The sequence below is a fragment of the Lepisma saccharinum genome, chromosome 9 (assembly GCF_977018435.1).
Source record: "Lepisma saccharinum chromosome 9, izLepSacc3.1, whole genome shotgun sequence".
Taxonomy (NCBI): Eukaryota; Metazoa; Arthropoda; class Insecta; order Zygentoma; family Lepismatidae; genus Lepisma; species Lepisma saccharinum.
The window spans coordinates 77,492,284-77,509,919 of NC_139237.1; the positions used below are offsets into that span (position 1 = coordinate 77,492,284).

The 17,636-nt window shown below is 38.3% G+C and overlaps 1 protein-coding gene across 1 annotated transcript in view; it reads right to left on the bottom strand.

Annotated features, from left to right (window-relative positions):
* LOC145992169 (ankyrin repeat and FYVE domain-containing protein 1) overlaps positions 1–16,751 on the bottom strand; it is a 132,601-nt gene extending 115,850 nt beyond the window's left edge. Inside the window, exons 1-4 of the mRNA XM_083128463.1 lie at positions 16,553–16,751; positions 5,350–5,539; positions 2,674–2,783; positions 1,292–1,436 (exon numbers count right to left, since the gene is read on the bottom strand). Of these exons, the coding sequence (XP_082984589.1) occupies positions 1,292–1,436; positions 2,674–2,783; positions 5,350–5,539; positions 16,553–16,568 (461 nt within the window). The 5' untranslated portion in view covers positions 16,569–16,751. The remainder of the gene's footprint in view (positions 1–1,291; positions 1,437–2,673; positions 2,784–5,349; positions 5,540–16,552) is intronic.
* Between the last annotated feature and the right edge of the window lie 885 nt (positions 16,752–17,636).

A 17,636-nucleotide genomic window follows, 5' to 3' on the forward strand; every position in this document is an offset into this window, starting at 1 on the left:
TCAAAATGAATATCAATGTTTGAAATGATGTATTATCACAATGGGAAATTCAATTTGAATTTGAATTTAAAATTTTGGGAGCGTCAGCACTTAGGCTATTTTGCTCCCGTCACATTATACGGGGGCCAGTCCCTTATCATTACAAATAACAACTCTAGCGTTGCATAACTAAAAAGCTTAAAATGTTCTGACTTATGTTAAAAGCGGAGGCTGTAAACAGGCACTCAGCACACACAAGGACAAAAAACAGGACAACACACACAAAATTATACTGGCCATAGTGCCAGTCGCCAGAGCCTCGTTAGTCTTTAGTCCAGGGTGCACTACGTGGAAGGTTGACTTTTGGGCGCCTACGTGGAAGGTACCCCTTACACCCCAAATTCAATTTCAATAAAAGAAAAACCAATGTACTCAGGAAGGATGCAACAAAGGCTTGTAAGGTTCAATTTTTGCATTAACTTTGAATTAGGCTTTATACATCGATTCAAATATTGAGATATTTGAAAGAAATCTTTTAAAATATAGAAGTGACGACAAATTTACAGTATTTACTGTAAAGATTCATCCTTTCTAATCAATTTACCACGAAGCCTCAAATGATTTAAAAAAAAATGTTCCAAAGGATCCCTCTATTTTCTTCTCTTCGCGCTGCCCATATGTCGTCCTCTTAAGTAGGAAGTAAAAAATAGCTCAAAACAGATTCATAACTAGTTTGTGCAAAGCATGAATATTATTCTTTCTTTGGTTGGTGTACAAATTTTGCAATTAATCACACACAATATCTATCACCATTAACTTTCAAATTTTTGTCCCTCTGATAGGTGACACTTGCCCTCATAATCAACTACGTGCTTGAATAATTCAATCTTGTTTTAATCTTCAAAAAGGTGTTATGAAACTTCTGCTGTAACCTACATATACAGGGTGGCCTAAAAAAGGTAACCAAATATAAAGTAATTAATGCTTTTCGGTTACCTTTTATTTGGCCCACCCTGTAGCATTTCTACAACTTTTGACTAACTGCAACAATGAAGATGAATAATTATTACATGAAATACATGAAGAGAATGCAGGGAGGGATATGACCTATGCCTGTCAGAAATGAAATCCTGAGTTGAGCACTCAACTGGCTCAGCCAAGAGGCAGTGCTGTGGTTTCTGTAAGAAATGGGATGTTTATGCATATCCCATGCTATGTATAACATAACATGCTAATTTTACACAGAATACTATTCCGACAAACTTAACTTAAGTAAATTAGAATAATTTGCATAAAATAAAGAGACACTTACTTGGAAACCAAATCTTCGAGGCAGAATCGCTTGGCTTCTTTCATCAAACTTAAGGTAAAACTGTCCCCTTTTGTAAAGTTCACGTCATCAGTGTATACCCATTGAAGTATTGCCACTCCAATATCATCTGCTATATCTTTCCAATCTATAAATAATAATAATAAACATATCAATTACAGCATATCAATAAGTTATAAAAACTGTACATTGAATTAATACACAAGTGTTCATTATTGAAGATTTGGCAACATACAGGAGATGTACTACATAGAAATTTTCAGCGAAAAATGCAGGCTCAACCAGGAATCCAACTCAGGTCTCTGGCATACCGTGCCATCGCTCTAACCGCTGAGCTACCGAGCTGGCCAGTATGCCAGAGACCAGAGTTCGAGTCTTGGTTGAACCTGCATTTTTCACTGAAAATTTCTACATAGTACATCTCCTGTGTGTGATAAATCTTCAATAATTAACATCTCTACGCTGGGAAAAACCAGGCAATGACGAAGTCTACTGTGTTTCAAAGGCAACAGATCTTGTTGTGGTAGCACTCGTAGAGACGATTCCACGCATTCAGCGATAGCGAAAAAATCAGGCGAGGCCAGGCCAGCTCGGTAGCTCAGTGGTTAGAGCAATGGCAAATATGCCAGAGACCCGAGTTCAAGTCCTGGCCGAGCCTGCATTCTTCGCTGAAAATTTCTACAAGTGCTCATGTTCGTATTGAAGATAATGGAAGGAAGAAGAAAACAGAAGAAAAAACTACAGGAAATTAAAAAACCAGTTAAGTGAAACTGATATAAAAAAGTATAGTGGAAGGAGCATATTTACAGCATGCTTACTGTTGTAACACTCAATTTTGTAGTCAGGACAGTTTAGCTAGTAGCTTAAAAGCGCATCTCAATCCAAAAACTAATAAAAAAGCTGTGATATGAATGGGTTCATTGAATAATCAATAACTAGAAAAATAACATATTTATTTTCACAAGGGTCGTTACTTTCCTTTTTTTAGTAGTTAGCCCTATATTTTGCCATCTTTTCATGCATTTTAATTTTCTTTAGGCATACAGGACAAGGGCGAGGGGTACTGACCTTCAACCCAAGCCCTCTTTGGGCATGGCATTTGTCTTATACCTATACAGTCAAGGTATTTGCTTACAACACCCTACCTTGATTATTTTAATCAGTGTGGCACTTGAAAACTTTCCAGTACGGGGGATATTTCAGTAACTACCCCTTACGAACCAAGATATTGCATAAATTATACATGGAATTTACCCTACAAGAACCAAAAATTAACAACCAGAAAGGTGATATTTTCCCTCATCCACCCTTATAACATGACTGATTTTAGTCTAGTCTAAAGCAGTACAAAAATGCCAACTTACCTAAAGAATCTATGTTCGCTAATGAGGGGATTCCCCAGTTGCTGCTCCTGGCAGCTAAAACAAAGCGATGCGCATATATATCCTGCTGGCTCAAGTGCACCATAATATCACTGTAAAGGTAAAAACCATTACAGACTGTTTAAATGATTCCTTAGATAGCACAAAAGTACAAAAGTAAGTAGAAAATACAACATTTTATATATATCAGGGGTATATTCTTGGCCAGTGTTTCTCTATTGCCGGCTCTGGCATTAAAAATTATACTGTGCCACGAGAGGTTATCTTGAAGTTTGTGACTTGCAGCTCCAGCTGGTAATTGGCCATCTCAAGGACTGGTTTATCTTGGCTGCACCATCTGGTGCCTTGTGAATTCTAGTCCCCTTGCGGGGTATCATGTTGTGTACCCTGTGGCTTCGGACCTCCCCCGTAAGATAGCCTACCATTCAGGTTTCCACTGCGATAACAAAATGCTTTCATGACAGTGGTGGTGCAATCAAACGATCTAACCAGGAAGTGCTTTACTTCACACCTCCAAATTTGGAAGTTGACAAACAGGCACCATTATCTATTTAGTTTGTGTAACTATTTTCATTAACAAATATACTGAAGTAGAAATATTCTGATTAATTGGAATCTTTTGGTGTCTGAAATGAAATTAAAATGAAAATCAGCACTTAACAAATTAATATAATGATGAAGTTCTCTCGGGATACCAGCCAGGTGATTTCCGGATAGACTTCCGAGCTTTCGAGAGCCAACGTCATTCTCATCTTCAGGGACTGAAGTGCAGAGAAAGGTCAGGGTATGGTTATATGTGTTTGACGTGGGAGGGGTTCGGTGCAGGGGGTGGGTCAATTATGTGCTGTCTCCACGACGTCTGCACTCCCAGTCGACTATCGCTAACCAGGCTGGGTCCAGTTCTAGTCCCGTGTCCCTGTCCAGGTTTTTCTTTTCCTTACGGATGGCTATTGCTTCTTTGATGATTCTGTCCCAGTAATTGGATGACTTATTGATGATCTTGGTGGTTGTGAAGTCGATTCTCTTCTGCTAACCCGGATTTTTCTGCGTGAAAATTCTTGATGTAGCTGGCATGTTCTTTGCATCGTTGTTCGATTGTCCTGCCCGTTTGCCCGATGTAGGCTTTACCGCAGGTACAGACAATACAGTAAACCCTGGGTGTCTTCTGTCCTAGGCCGTCTTTAGGGTTTCAAAGTAGAGTTCTGACTGTGGTGGTTTGTGGATCGTCTTAATGTTGTGCTTTGCAAGAATGTGGCTGATGACTGCGGAGAGGTTTCCAGTGTATGGAATGATGCCTATCTTCTTCTCTTCTTCGTTGTCTGGAGGTTCCAGGTTTGTTACATCAAACACATATAACGATTCCTTGACCTTTACCTGCACTTCAATCCCTGAAGATGAGAGTGACGTTAGCTCTCGAAAGCTTGGAATCCTATCCGGAAATTACCTGGCTGATATCCCGAGAGAACTTCATCATTCGCTGCCAGGAAAGCTTCAAGAGTTACGTTAATATAATGATAATGGCCAGAGGAATACAAGATTCCATTTGTTGTAAACTAATTTAAACCAAGTACTATATTTATCAACTAGCCTAGACATAATTGAACTAATACTCTCAACTATTATGCCATAATTTATTTATTCATGTTAAATTTCAAGGGTACATGTTAATTTCAACATATAAGTTTAAAATATATTATAAGCAAGTTATTTATGAGTAAAATTCTTGGGATCTGGCATTGACTTTTAAAAATGAATCTTACTGGGCCGAGGCTTGCGAACCACTGTCCTAGGATAGCTGGGCTATCTGCAAAGCACGAAGGCCAGAGATTAAAATACGGGAGAAAAATGTGCACAATTGTCCATTTTGATCTGATGACAATGGTGATTCAGGAATTAGCAACTTGAGCTGTAAGCAGTTTGCAACCTGTCCTGGCTTCCTTGAACACTGTTGGCCCCCGAGAAAATATCCAGCCAAATCTTGCATGGCAGATGCCAACCAAACAATGTAATGTTTTCGGCTAATTACTACTTAAATCGAAAATGTGACATGTGATTTTTTATAATTTTCCTAATAGCAGCATTATCAATAAAGTGGCACAGTTTTAGATTGCTCATTCATTAAAGTTACCTCTACAAAAAGTGAAAGTTGCAATATGGCTGCCAAGCACTACAGCAGTTGATTCCCACTTGTACTTTCCACCTCTCCACTTCAACCTATCCTGCACATTCAGACTATAAGACCGTGAGGATGTGCTCTAGGTCAGGATGTTTACAATTTTGCAAAATTCAATGACTTTTCCAAGAGACAGCAAAGAATACAGGTAGAGGTTCCATTTACGCTACTTGCTGTGTCTGCCGGAAGATGATGTTCCGGTTGATAACTGAACAGGATACGTTTTTTCAGTGTTGTACCATGATGAATAAAGATTCCCACAAAAGTTGTCATTGAGATTATTTGCATTTTCAATCATGTGTACCCCCTCCTTAAAGAACCTTTCCATTTTTCATAGAATTTCTGGTAAGTCTCCCATCTCGTAATTACTTTTGAACCAAACTAGAATATTTAACCCATATTCAGAACATATATTGTCCAACCTTAGCACACAGAAACTTAATTTTCAGATAAGTTCTAGAGGACTCAGCAATACATCAGCTTACCTGTATAACTGCTGATTAAACAAATCGGCCACAGTCTGAAGCAACTTGGACACAAATGTGTCTTCATGCACCTCACCAGCGGCTGCAGATGCAACAGCATATTTCTTCTCCAACAAGGTGCAGCGGGCTTGAAGCTTCACATATTCTTCCTTCAATAATGACAAGTGTTGCTGCAGTTTTGCAACTTCTTCTGCAAAGAGTTCAAATCAATTAATCAAAAATGGGGAATACAGTACATATATTTGTCATTTTTGAAATATTGAATCCCGAGTTTAATTGAACACTGATTAATCATGCCAGGGTGTGTATATACTCTGTGATCAAAAGTATCCGGACACACCACGAAACGTGTGTTTATCATAGAGGGCGACACAGTACTGCCATCTACCGCGTGGAACACATAGTCAGCCAACTCAGTAGTCTCCAGACAGTGTGAGACAGCAGTATGGGATGGTCTGAGGAACTCAAAGACTTTCAACGTGGTCAGTTGGTTGGATGCCACTTGTGTAGGAAGTCTGTGTGTGAGATTTCCACCCTCCTAAACATCCCTCTGTCCACTATTTGCAATGTTATAGTGAATGGAATGTGCGTACAACCCAAAAGCGTGCTGCCCAACCTCCCATGTTGACCTCCAGAGACCGTCGAGTGTTGAAGAGGGTCGTACAGCATTATCGTCAATCATCCATCGCCACCATCACACAGGAATTCCGAACTGCATCAGGATCTACTCCAAGCACCATTACTGTTTGGCGCAAGGTGCGGCAACTTGGTTTCCATGGCCAAGCAGCTGCCCATAAGTCACACATCACACAGACAAATGCAAACGGCACCTCGTGTGGTGCAAGTAGTGTCGACACTGGATCATAGAACAGTGGAAAACCGTTGTGTGGAGTGATCAATCACAGTACACAATGTGGTGATCCGATGGTAGGGTGTGGGTGTGGCGAATGCCTAGTGAACGACATCTAACAGCCCGTAAATTGCCGACAGTGAAATTCGGAGGTGGCGGGGTTACAGTGTGGTCATGTTTCTCCTGGAGGGGGCTTGGCCCCCTTGTTGCTTTACAAGGCAATGTCACGGCACAAGCTTACATTGACATTTTAACAGCTTTCATGCTGCCTACCATCGAAGACCAGTTCGGGGATGACCATTGTGCCTTTCAACACGACCGAGCACCCGTCCATACTCCAGGGCTTGTGGGGGAGTGGTTTGACGACAACAACGTCCCACTAATGGACTGGCCTGCACAGAGTCCTGATTTGAATCCCATAGAAAATCTCTGGGATGTTTTGGAATGCCGACTTCGTGCTAGACCACACCGATCCACATCAATACCTCTTCTCATTTTGGCGCTCTGCGAGGAATGGGCTACCATTCCTCAAAAAACCTTTCGGCACCTGATTGAAAGTATGCCTGTGAGAGTGAACGTTGTCATCAAGGCTAAGGGTGGGCCAACACCGTATCGACTGCCAGTGTTTCCGATGGAGGGTTGCCCAAACTTGTACTTTATTTTCAGGTGGGTGTAAGGATACTTCTGATCACATAGAGTATATATATGTATGTATATCCACACATGACCATCACAAATTCAGAAAACGTTATTGTTTTGACACTATGATTGATTCATAAGTTATTTTATGCTTGTATATTATGAAAAACTCAAAATGCTGACCAAGGCAGAAATTTATCTTATTTTAAAACATAAACTAAACGTAATGCTTCAAGTGGCAGGGGAGAAGAGGAAGGGAAAGAAAAATAGAGGTGGTTTGGAATAAGGAGTATGGGGAAGACCACAGAAAAGATATGCAAAGTGCTTAGGAAAGTGGGCATTAAAACTTACAGGAAGGGAGGGCAAAGCATCTTAAGAATAGCAAAGAATGCAAACAAGATAATGGAAAACAGAGAAGAGGAAGGGATTATCTACGAAGTGAAGTGTAAAGAATGTCAGTGTGTGTAAATAGGAGAAACGAAAAAGAGGATGAAAGAGGTTGAAACAACATAGGGATGATGTAGGACTTAAGAGAGAGAGAAATGCGATATTTAAACCCACGAGAGAAACAGGACATGACATAGAGTGGGATGAGGCTAAGCAAATAGGAATAGGGTTACCAGATCCCTATAAGAGAAAAGTAGGACATACTGTCCCAAAATGTAGGTCACATAACATTCACAATAAATAATACACATTTCTAGAACTAACTAACTTAACTCTCTAGCCTTCTTAAACCCGAAGGTTCATGGCTGCAGCAACACAGGCCTTCCATCTTTCCCTATCTTGAGCAAGATCCATATACTCTTTTCTATCCCTACCGATTTCCCTTAGGTCCATCTCAATGTTGTCCCTCCATCTTCGTCTTGGTCTTCCTACAGGTCTCTTACCATCTGGTTTCCCAACAAGAATCCTGTAAACTCCTCTTTCCTCTCCCATTCATGCCACATGGTCTGCCCACCTAAGTCTTCTTGATTTAATTATTCTAATAATATCTGGACATGAATACAAATTATGTAACCTTCTCCACTCACCTGTTTCCTCATCCCTTTTAGGTCCAAATATTTTCCTAAGGATCTTATTTTCAAATACTCTCAATTTATGTTCCTCTTTCAATGTAAGGGACCAAGTTTCACATCCATATAATACTACAGGCAAAATTACTGTTTTGTATATTTTAACTTTTAGTTTCTTAGATATTAAACGAGAAGACAAAAGTTTATGAAGATAGAAGTAACATGCATTTCCTGAATTAAGCCTACTTTTTATTTCCTCTTTAATATAATTTTCATTTGTTAATATTACTCCTAAGTATTTGAATTTGGAAACTGGTTCAAACGAGTTGTTATCAATAATTAGATTTTGATTATTACCTAACACTTGGTTTCGGCCTGTAAGCATATATTTAGTTTTCTCTTTGTTAACTTCCAAACCTATCTCTTCAGCAGTTTGGAAAAATATTTTAGCATTATTCTTAATTGTATTCACATCATCCCCCAGTAAGTCTACATCATCTGCATATGCTAACAACTGAGTCACACCATTTAATTTTAGTCCTTCTTTAGTTTCTTTTACCTTCCTAACAGCATATTCTAAGGCAAAATTAAAGAGCAATGGAGATAATGCATCTCCTTGTTTTAACCCATCATGAATTGTAAATTTGTCAGACATATTAATACCCACACGAATTTTACTTTCTGTTTCACTGGTGCATACTTTTATCATACTAACAAGCTTCTTAGGTATTCCAAACTCTACTAATATATTATATAATTTATCTCTTTTGACCGAATCCTATGCTTTTTTGAAATCAATGAATAGCTGATGGACATTTTGATTATATTCCCACTTTTTTTCAAGTGTCTGTCTGATGTGAAAAATTTGATCTGTAGTTCATCTTTTACGTTTAAATCCACATTGATAATCACCTATAATTTCATTAGCATATGGGGTTAGTCTTGTTAAAAAATGTTAGATAATATTTTATATGTTGTTGAGAGTAGAGAAATTCCACGGTAATTATTGCAGTTCATTTTATCAACTTTTTTAAACACAGGAACAATTATGGATTCTTTCCACTGTTGAGGGATTTCTTCTTTATTCCATATTAAACAAATTAATTTATGAATTTGACATATTAAGGAATTTCCACCATATTTAATTAACTCAGCTGGTATTAAATCAATGCCAGGTGCTTTGTTATTCTTTAGCCTTTTAATAGCATCTTTAACTTCAGTCAAGTTAGGTTCTGGAACTAAAGGTTCTGCTGTGTGGACTTCATTTACTTCTGATTTATCTCCTACATGAACATTTAAAAGGTCATTAAAGTAGTTCTTCAATCTATTTAGAATATCGCTTGGGTCAGCTAGAAAATCACCGTCTTTATCTTTTATCAAGTTTACTTTAGGTTGCCACCCCTTTCTAAACTCATTTACACCTTTATATAAATCTCTGATATTTTTATTTTTGCTGTTTGTTTCAATTTCGTTAATTTTGCTTTTCAAGTAATCTCTTATTTTTACTTCTAAACGTGCGGTTAACTTCTCGCTTTATTCTATTATAATTGTTTAGATTTGTATCATCAGAGTTATTTAACCACCTAAGGCTAGCCTGATTTCTTATTTCTATTAGATTATGACATTCATTATCAAACCATGGCTTACTTTTTCTCGGTTTATGGTATCCTATACTTTCTTTAGCTGCTGATTCTATTGCATTACGTATGTTCTCCCAATTCTTATTTACGTCTGTTTCATTTATATTTTCATCATCATTTAAATCCTGCAAAACATCAAATCTATTTGACAGTTTAATTTGGTAATCTTTCTTAATTCTTTCATAGTAAACTTTCCTGTATCAAATTTTAGAACTTTTAGATTTTGTTGCTTATGATTTATCACTGAGAGTCTTTCTCTTAATTTAGCAATTACTAAATAATGGTCACTGGCACAGTCAGCACCTCTATGTGTACGAACGTCAATTATACTAGTATGCCTTCTAGAACACGTTAGAAATTAATGTAAAATTTACACTTTTCACCTTTAAAAAAAAATATGATTTCTTAATGAATTCTTTAATGCAAATTTTCCAAATTTGTAATCAATACTAAACAATACACTTCTCACTACACATGTTTTAACTTGTACACTTCGCAACTTCTTATTTGACCGCCCTGAAAAATTTCAAAGTCCGGAATTCGTAAATTTGGCAGCATAGCGCTTCAGAGCCAACTAAGAGTAGCCAACTTTGCAACATTTCTTCTTCCTGAATGAAAACGCTCGTGAATTTTTTTTTCATTCTTTCACATTCCATAAAGTAAAGATACCCTAAAGCACTAATAAAATACATGAGTAGACAAAAAAATGTTAAGTAGAAATACGAATGTTGAAAATATTTCAAGATTCCTTGCTCTGAATTTGAAAAGAGGTAAATTTATGTGCATTTTGAAACACTGAACAAGTTCTCATCCACTTGGAAAGAATTGCCGTCACATTTGAATGCAAGGAGGCAAATTCATGATGATTTTATACGAAATTTTTATGAAAGATACCTTGCACAACACCAAACGATTCTGCAAAGTGTGTCTTTTCCTTGGTTATTGGCGAAAAATGGTTCGAAACTCCGGCACAAGGTTTCTTCAACTGAGATCAACGTGCTTTTACTGAGGTTTTCGTTAGAAATCTCCTGGAGTAGTTGGTTAGATGACAACACTTTTCATTTTTTACTGTTTTCGTCAAGATCGAAACATCGTAGGTTCAAATCCCACCCCTTCCTGATTATGTTTTCTTTTTTATTTACCGAATACGAAGTGTTGTAATAACGTAATATAAGATTATATGATATTACTGTAAATATTTATGCGATGCATACTCAGTGGCGGCGATTGAGTTCCAAAACTGATGGGGCAAGGTGTCAAAACTGGGGGTTTCCCTTGGGAGATAAGGTTTAACATAGTGGGAGGGCAACTGTTCCACTACCCCCCCCCCCCCCCCCGTCTAATCGTTGCCACTGTGCATGCCTCAAGTAATATTTCTACTAATGTTCTTAAACTTTCAGTGATTGGCAGGATGTAGGAAAAACTTATCCTTTCATTCAGCTGTCATAAGTTATGTTAACACATACGCGTATTTAAGAACTTATATGTCATTAATATCTGTTCTTAAACAGGATGTTGTAATCAAGGGGTCCCGGGCTCAACACCCGGTGGAGGCACGTTGCTTCGGATTCTAGTTTAAAATATAGATCCAGTACCGAATAGTCTGTCTGTGCAGCAAGTAGACTTAAAACAACAATAGAGAAACATATACAAATCAGCGGCGTATACTCTGGGTCATCTAGGTAATAGCAGATGACCCGGCTGTATTTCTTTTTTTAAAAAAAAAAAAAATTATATATATACACATTTCTTCCCAATTTTCTTCCAAACCAATTTCGATGCATACATTTCCTTGCTTCCAGCGCGCGAATACTTCCAATCGTTTGCCGCCGAATGTCCGGGGACCTTTCTCCAGCCGGTGGAATGTCTACAGGGAATCTCACCCTGACGTCATTCCTCCCGCTTCCCTTGCAACCCTTGGCGAGGAGGGAGGAGAAAGGAAAGAGGGGGAGGAAACATTGCTTTTCAGGCGCGGTGATTCCGTGCCCAGGGTAAGCTCCTTCTTGTGAGAGTCCACCGGTCGCACTCTCAACCTTCAGAGCCTCTCCATTCCCTCCGCTAAATAGGGAAAACATACCCGGTAGAGTGCGAAGAACAGGAAAACTGAATAACATGGGCAAACCAATTCTACGCTAATTTTCACTTTACATTTGCTTCTGTCTTGCTGATTTCTGTTACTTGAACATAAATTTATCAAAAGGGAAAAACTTAAATATTGAAGATGAAGCAAACTGAATTAAAATTCAAAGCTTAAGAAATTAAAGCACCTATTTGCTGACTCCCCCCAATCCTTGTATTTACAAAAATAGTGATTGTTTCTCCTCTCTAATCTTCAAAAGCAGCGAGAATACTTCTTTCACGGAACTGAATATTTTTTAAAGGGAAAGATATGAAAAATAAATTATATATATTAGTTAATTTAAGTTGCTATATTCCGCCTGTTTAGATTAATAGTGATGAAGATGAACGAATTAAACATAAACGAAAAAAACACATCAGGCACGTAACCAGGTGGAGGACTCGGGGGGGCTGAAACCCCCCCCCTCCCCGAAATCCTACAAATATCTAATTTAAAAAGTGTATAGTGATAATTAATTTTACTTCATTAGCAGGATTAAACACTTTGCATAATACGTTGTAATAATCTGAGATTCATCTTCAGGACTTCTAACCCCACTGTTTCAACTTTATGTGGCGGTTGCTAATAAGGGATGATCCCCATCCCGAAATAAAATTCTGGCTCTGACCTGCAATGATTCGAACTTTTAAAAACCTGTCATTTCGAGCTCGGAAAGGGATTTTTTTTTTATCATTCATAGGGAATTTCTTTCTGAGCCAGGAGCACAACAACAGAAGTTTGGCGCGTGAAACTGAATGCGTGTAGTCGTTGGCTTCGTGTTTATTATTTATTAAGGTGTTAGTGTTTGTCGTGATAGTGCTGTGTTAAAGGGTAATGGATGTGATACAAGATTTGCTGGTGAAACCTTTTGGAACAAGATCTTTTCAGGAGAAGTTGCAAATTGTTAATACAGGTAGGCCAGTGTCATCGCTTGAACTTATTTCTACACACAAAGACAAAAATCGGGAATATGTGAGGCATATTCGCAAGCAAATTATGACAAAACACCATGGTTGACAGGAAGTATAAGTGTTAATAAGCTTTGCATTTTTGTTGGCCGTGCTTACTTTTCGGGGCTGAAAAGAATGTATGGACGCGTGGCTGATACTGTAATCTTTGCAACACTTGTGTCAAACATGAAAAATCCAAAAGTCACATAACTTCCTTTGTTAAGCTGCAATCTTTCGCAAAGACACGTATTGACGTGAACTGGACAAACAGCGTGCTTTGGATGTGGTACGGCACAAGTGATCGGGTCCTGGAGTAAGTTGAATTTTGCACTTAAATTAATATTGCGGGTTTTTATTTCACTAGTGCACGTCTTTCATTTTATATTTCACAAGTTTTTTTTTTTAGCTTTATAATACTGTCTTGTTTTATTATTTGAAATTCTACACGTATAGTAAACTGCAATAACGAGAATTAATTGATTGTGATCGTAGCAATAAGACAAATATTCCGACACAATATTCCTAAATCCAATATGGAGCTTGACATAAATTGCACGGAAACTTTTGGAGTTTGAGGATCAAAAGGTCGGAGATTACCCACTCGTTAGAACCAGCATACACCACTGATACAAATAGAATGTTCTTTGCTTGGAAGTTACGAGTGAGTAGCGTAACCCGGTCATAAAAATCTTCTATAACGGCTGAGGGCTCGACGTGCTGACCCCACGTCACCTCATACCAGTTGAAGAACTCACACCTCTAGGTAGAATTGTGGGAAGGAGACTGGCAGTCGGGAGATAGGCCAAGGCCCTATATGCTCGTCAATACTCGTCAGAAATTCAATCAAATTCATTCAGCTGTGCGTCATAAGTTGTGTTAACACACATTATGAGTCAATAATAATAAGTTAAGAAATTGACAAGACGTTTCTGTACTGAAGGTAACTAGAGGTTGTTTTCTTGTAACGTCGTTACTGTGTCCAGCTCGGCATTGTGATTAAAATTACTCTATCTGCATGTTCACTTTCCTCTTACATAAGTTTTCCTTTCGCGAAAACATCGTTCCATAGTTTCCAGTTTCTCAATATATTTTTCTATGAAGTGTTGAATATAATTCTAGCCTGCTTTCCACAAGCTACACAACTTCTTCCTCTCTCTCTCTCTCTCTCTCTCTCTCTCTCTCTCTCTCTCTCTCTCTCTCTCTCACTCACTCACTCAGAGGTGCAATGTAACATAATTTAAGAAGGCCATTGTTGCACAAACGATAAACGAACATGTGTTAAATTCGGTAAGATCAGCAGGTAAGGGAAGCTCGATTTTAGCTGCAAATCAGTGCCTTCGTTACAGGAAAATCCCCAACAAGCAAGGAAATAACTAATGAATGGTTATGCTTTAATATCTTTAGGGTTAAAAATAGGTGATCTAAATCTTTAAAAGAAAACCGTTTTCCAGATAGAATAGGTGTATGCATGAATAGAAAACAAAAATTAAGATATTGTATTAGCTGTGGAGTTCATTCTGTTGTAGCTTTGTGGCACATCCGGTAAAGGCACCCATTTCCAGTTCCACTTGTGTCTTTGATTAGGGTTCGAGCCTCACTTCATCTGGATATTTTTATTTATATTGAGGCCTGTAAGACAATAATATATGAAAGGTTCCAAATTATTTCTTACACGAGTGTATTTTTTTTTTTAATTTGTTAGTCCTGAAAAGGACTGTTTGGGAAAATTGAACATTTATTTAATATCTTGTCCAGTAGCCACCTGCATCTATGACATGTCTCAGGCGTCGAGGAACGGATTGCACAAGATGTCGAATATACCTGTGCGAAGTGCACACTTCATTCCAGGCATTGTTGACGTGGTCAAATAGTTCATCACTTCTGCGAGGTGGTGGATCGGGCCAGCTTTCTTTCAAACATCGAACGACCTCGGCCCACATATTTTCAATTGGGTTGATGTCGCATCCCATGGGTGGCCAGTCAATTAGATGTATGTCGTTTCGTTCAGAAAACCAACGCTGAACGATGGCTGAATCATGGATGGAGGAGTGGTCTTGCTGGAAGTCAATATTTCCCTCGGGATACAAAGCTCGCACGCCAGGAACCATACCATGCTCCAAAATGTGCACATACTGTATCCCGTTGAGACGTCCTTCTATGCGGTGTAGGTCACCTCCGCCACCGAGAGATATCCAACCCCAGACAGGCACGCTCACGCGTACACGCCGACGTGAGTTAGCAAAAAAAATGAAGTTATTGTTGAGAAATAAACGAGGTACTATTATCGCATGGGTGAAACACCTACGAATCATATATTTTGGATTTCTTTACATCGCTAACGCGTTGCGGAACATTTCTTAAGGCGAAATAATGCATTTCTAACTAAGATAATGTTTATTTTCTCTATTTACGAGTACTTACTGTTACTTGTTGTTTCGAATCTGTAACACATTATGGCCGTGATAGCATACTGGTTTAGGGGGCGTTCTGAGAGTGTTTTGTCGTTTATGCAGTGGTGCAACCTCGTTCACCGGAAAATATCTACTTTCGTGCCCCTATTTGAAATTATGCTAATATGTCGCATTTACGTGTAGAACTTGTAAAATAACCTTGCGATTTACCACGTTCATTGTCCATACACAGCAATTCGGAACCATCTTTCTTTCGCAATTCGGAACCATCTTTCTTTCGCAATTCGTTAATGTTCTTCCTTTACGCACTACACTCTTGCAACCTTGAATATTGACGTCAGACGAGGAATGCCTATGCAGTTAGGTTAGGCCTGTTAGGTTAGGTTCCATTAGCATAAATACAAAGAAAAAATAATATTTTCGCTAAGAGACGCGTTACCTTTGTATTGCCTAACATGAAAAAGGTCTTTCCTGCGACGTCAGAACACAATGTTGCTAGGGTGTTGTGCGATAAGTGACACCCATTCGGGTCGGAACCATCTTTCTTTCGAAATTGGTTAATGCTCTTCCTTTACGCACAACCATCTTGCAACCTTGAATATTCACGTCAGACGAGGAATGCCTATGTGGTTAGGTTAGGCCTGTTAGGTTAGGTTCCATTAGCATAGATACAAAGAAACATGAAAAAGATCTTTCCTGTGACGTCAGAACCCAATGTTGCTACAGTGTTGTGCGATAAGTTACACCCATTCGGGTCGGAACCATCTTTCTTTCGTAATTCTCTTCCTTGCAACCTTGAATATTGACGTCAGACGAGGAATGCCTATGTGGTTAGGTTAGGCCTGTTAGGTTAGGTTCCATTAGCATAAAAACAAAGAAAAATTATAAAAACAGCTCTCTCCTGTGACGTCTGAACACAATGTTGCTACAATGTTGTGCGATAAGTGACACCCATTCGGGAAAAATGGCTTGTTCCGAACTCGACAGGTGGTTCTAGTGAAAACACGGCGAGGCTGAAACACTGGCTACGGGGTTGCATCGTCTTAACACACGGAACATTGCACTCTCATGCAAAAAGCAAATGGCGTGAGCAGAAACAGCGTGTCGGACAGAGATTTTCGCAGAAAACAACACGCATTCACACTAAAATGGATCAAATCTACATTCAGGAACTTCCAAAACGCTCAAGAAAATGATTTCCGTAAGTACTTTCTCCTGTAAATTTGAAGGAATCCGTTTTACCCATACGATAATGTTACATAAACGAAATGCCGCCTTCAAGAACCCTTAGCAATGCAGAATACGTAATTTCAGATGTTTCACGGATACTAAACTTTTAATAAACATTATTGTTCATAATAAAACTGTCATCCTAATAACAGAGTTATCCGCCCTATTTCCGTGCTTGGTATATTTGCCTTTGTACATTCCTACATTATCTGCCAGAATTTCAAACTTTTTCTATTTGATAATAACATACTAAACAAGTTGGAACGAAATAAATCAATCAATAACAGTCCTTAATCGCGTGATCTTAATTGATACGATTATGCTACATGTAATTTGGACACAACTTACCACTTGTATTCACCATTTTCACTGAGTTCCATACAAAAACATTTATACTTAAACGTAAAAAAAAACACGGCTTATAACTCGTCTCAACAAGCTCAGCTATTATAACATGAAAACAAATTAAATATCCGAAGGGGGAGTTACCGCACTAATTTTTAACCTTGTGTGTCAATTCATTCACTGTCATCAACACACCACACCGCACGACAGACAACACTGCAGGAAGAGGAATTGTTTGTAATCTGTGCTGTTGTCTGAGGAAAAATCCCTCCCGACTCAACTATAAAAAATCCCTCTTGAATAATTGGGGCTAGGAAGAACCACTGATGAGCAAAATACTACATCTTTTTACATTTAAATTAATTTACAAATATGGAATAAGTTAGGGCTGACTGTACGAAAGATTATTAGAAGAACTGTCACTATATATAGCACTAAGGCGAAAAAATAATAACCTTTTCACCATTATCTGGCAAGTTGAATCGTTTGTGTTTTGTTTATTAATGGCGGTTCTTGGGTTGTATTTCTTTGGTTGCATCGTCTGCTTGTAATTTAAATTATGATTGCCACTTGCAAAATGTGTTTAAAAAATTGTAGTTATTGATCGTAAATGTAAGAAATATAAATTACTTTCCTAACAAATTCAATTATTTCACCTAAATAAGTGTTCCGGAATGCAGAATAGTACGTTAGCAATGTAAAAAAGTGCGAAAGAAATTATTCCCAGGCAGGTGTCTCGGGTATAGTAAAGTAGTACCAGCAAATCATTTTCTGTAGTGTTGTTTATGTTCGGGAATGTAGTTTTGATCCATTTCAATGCAAGGTAAATGTCTGTTATATCGGAGACACATTTCTATTGGATATTTTCAGTTTTAAATGGTTCGTACTTACCAATTGTGTATTGCGGAACATAGTTGAAGGTGCCATTATGCTTTTTACATGAAAATAACTTCGATTTTTCACATTACGAGTAATTCTTTTGGGACCTTTCTTCCGTTGCGGAGCATAGAATATTTCGCGCACAGCTTTTGATCATCACGCGTCGTGCTTGTGTTTTGTCGATTTGGAGTGGGCATGCAGTGTTGCA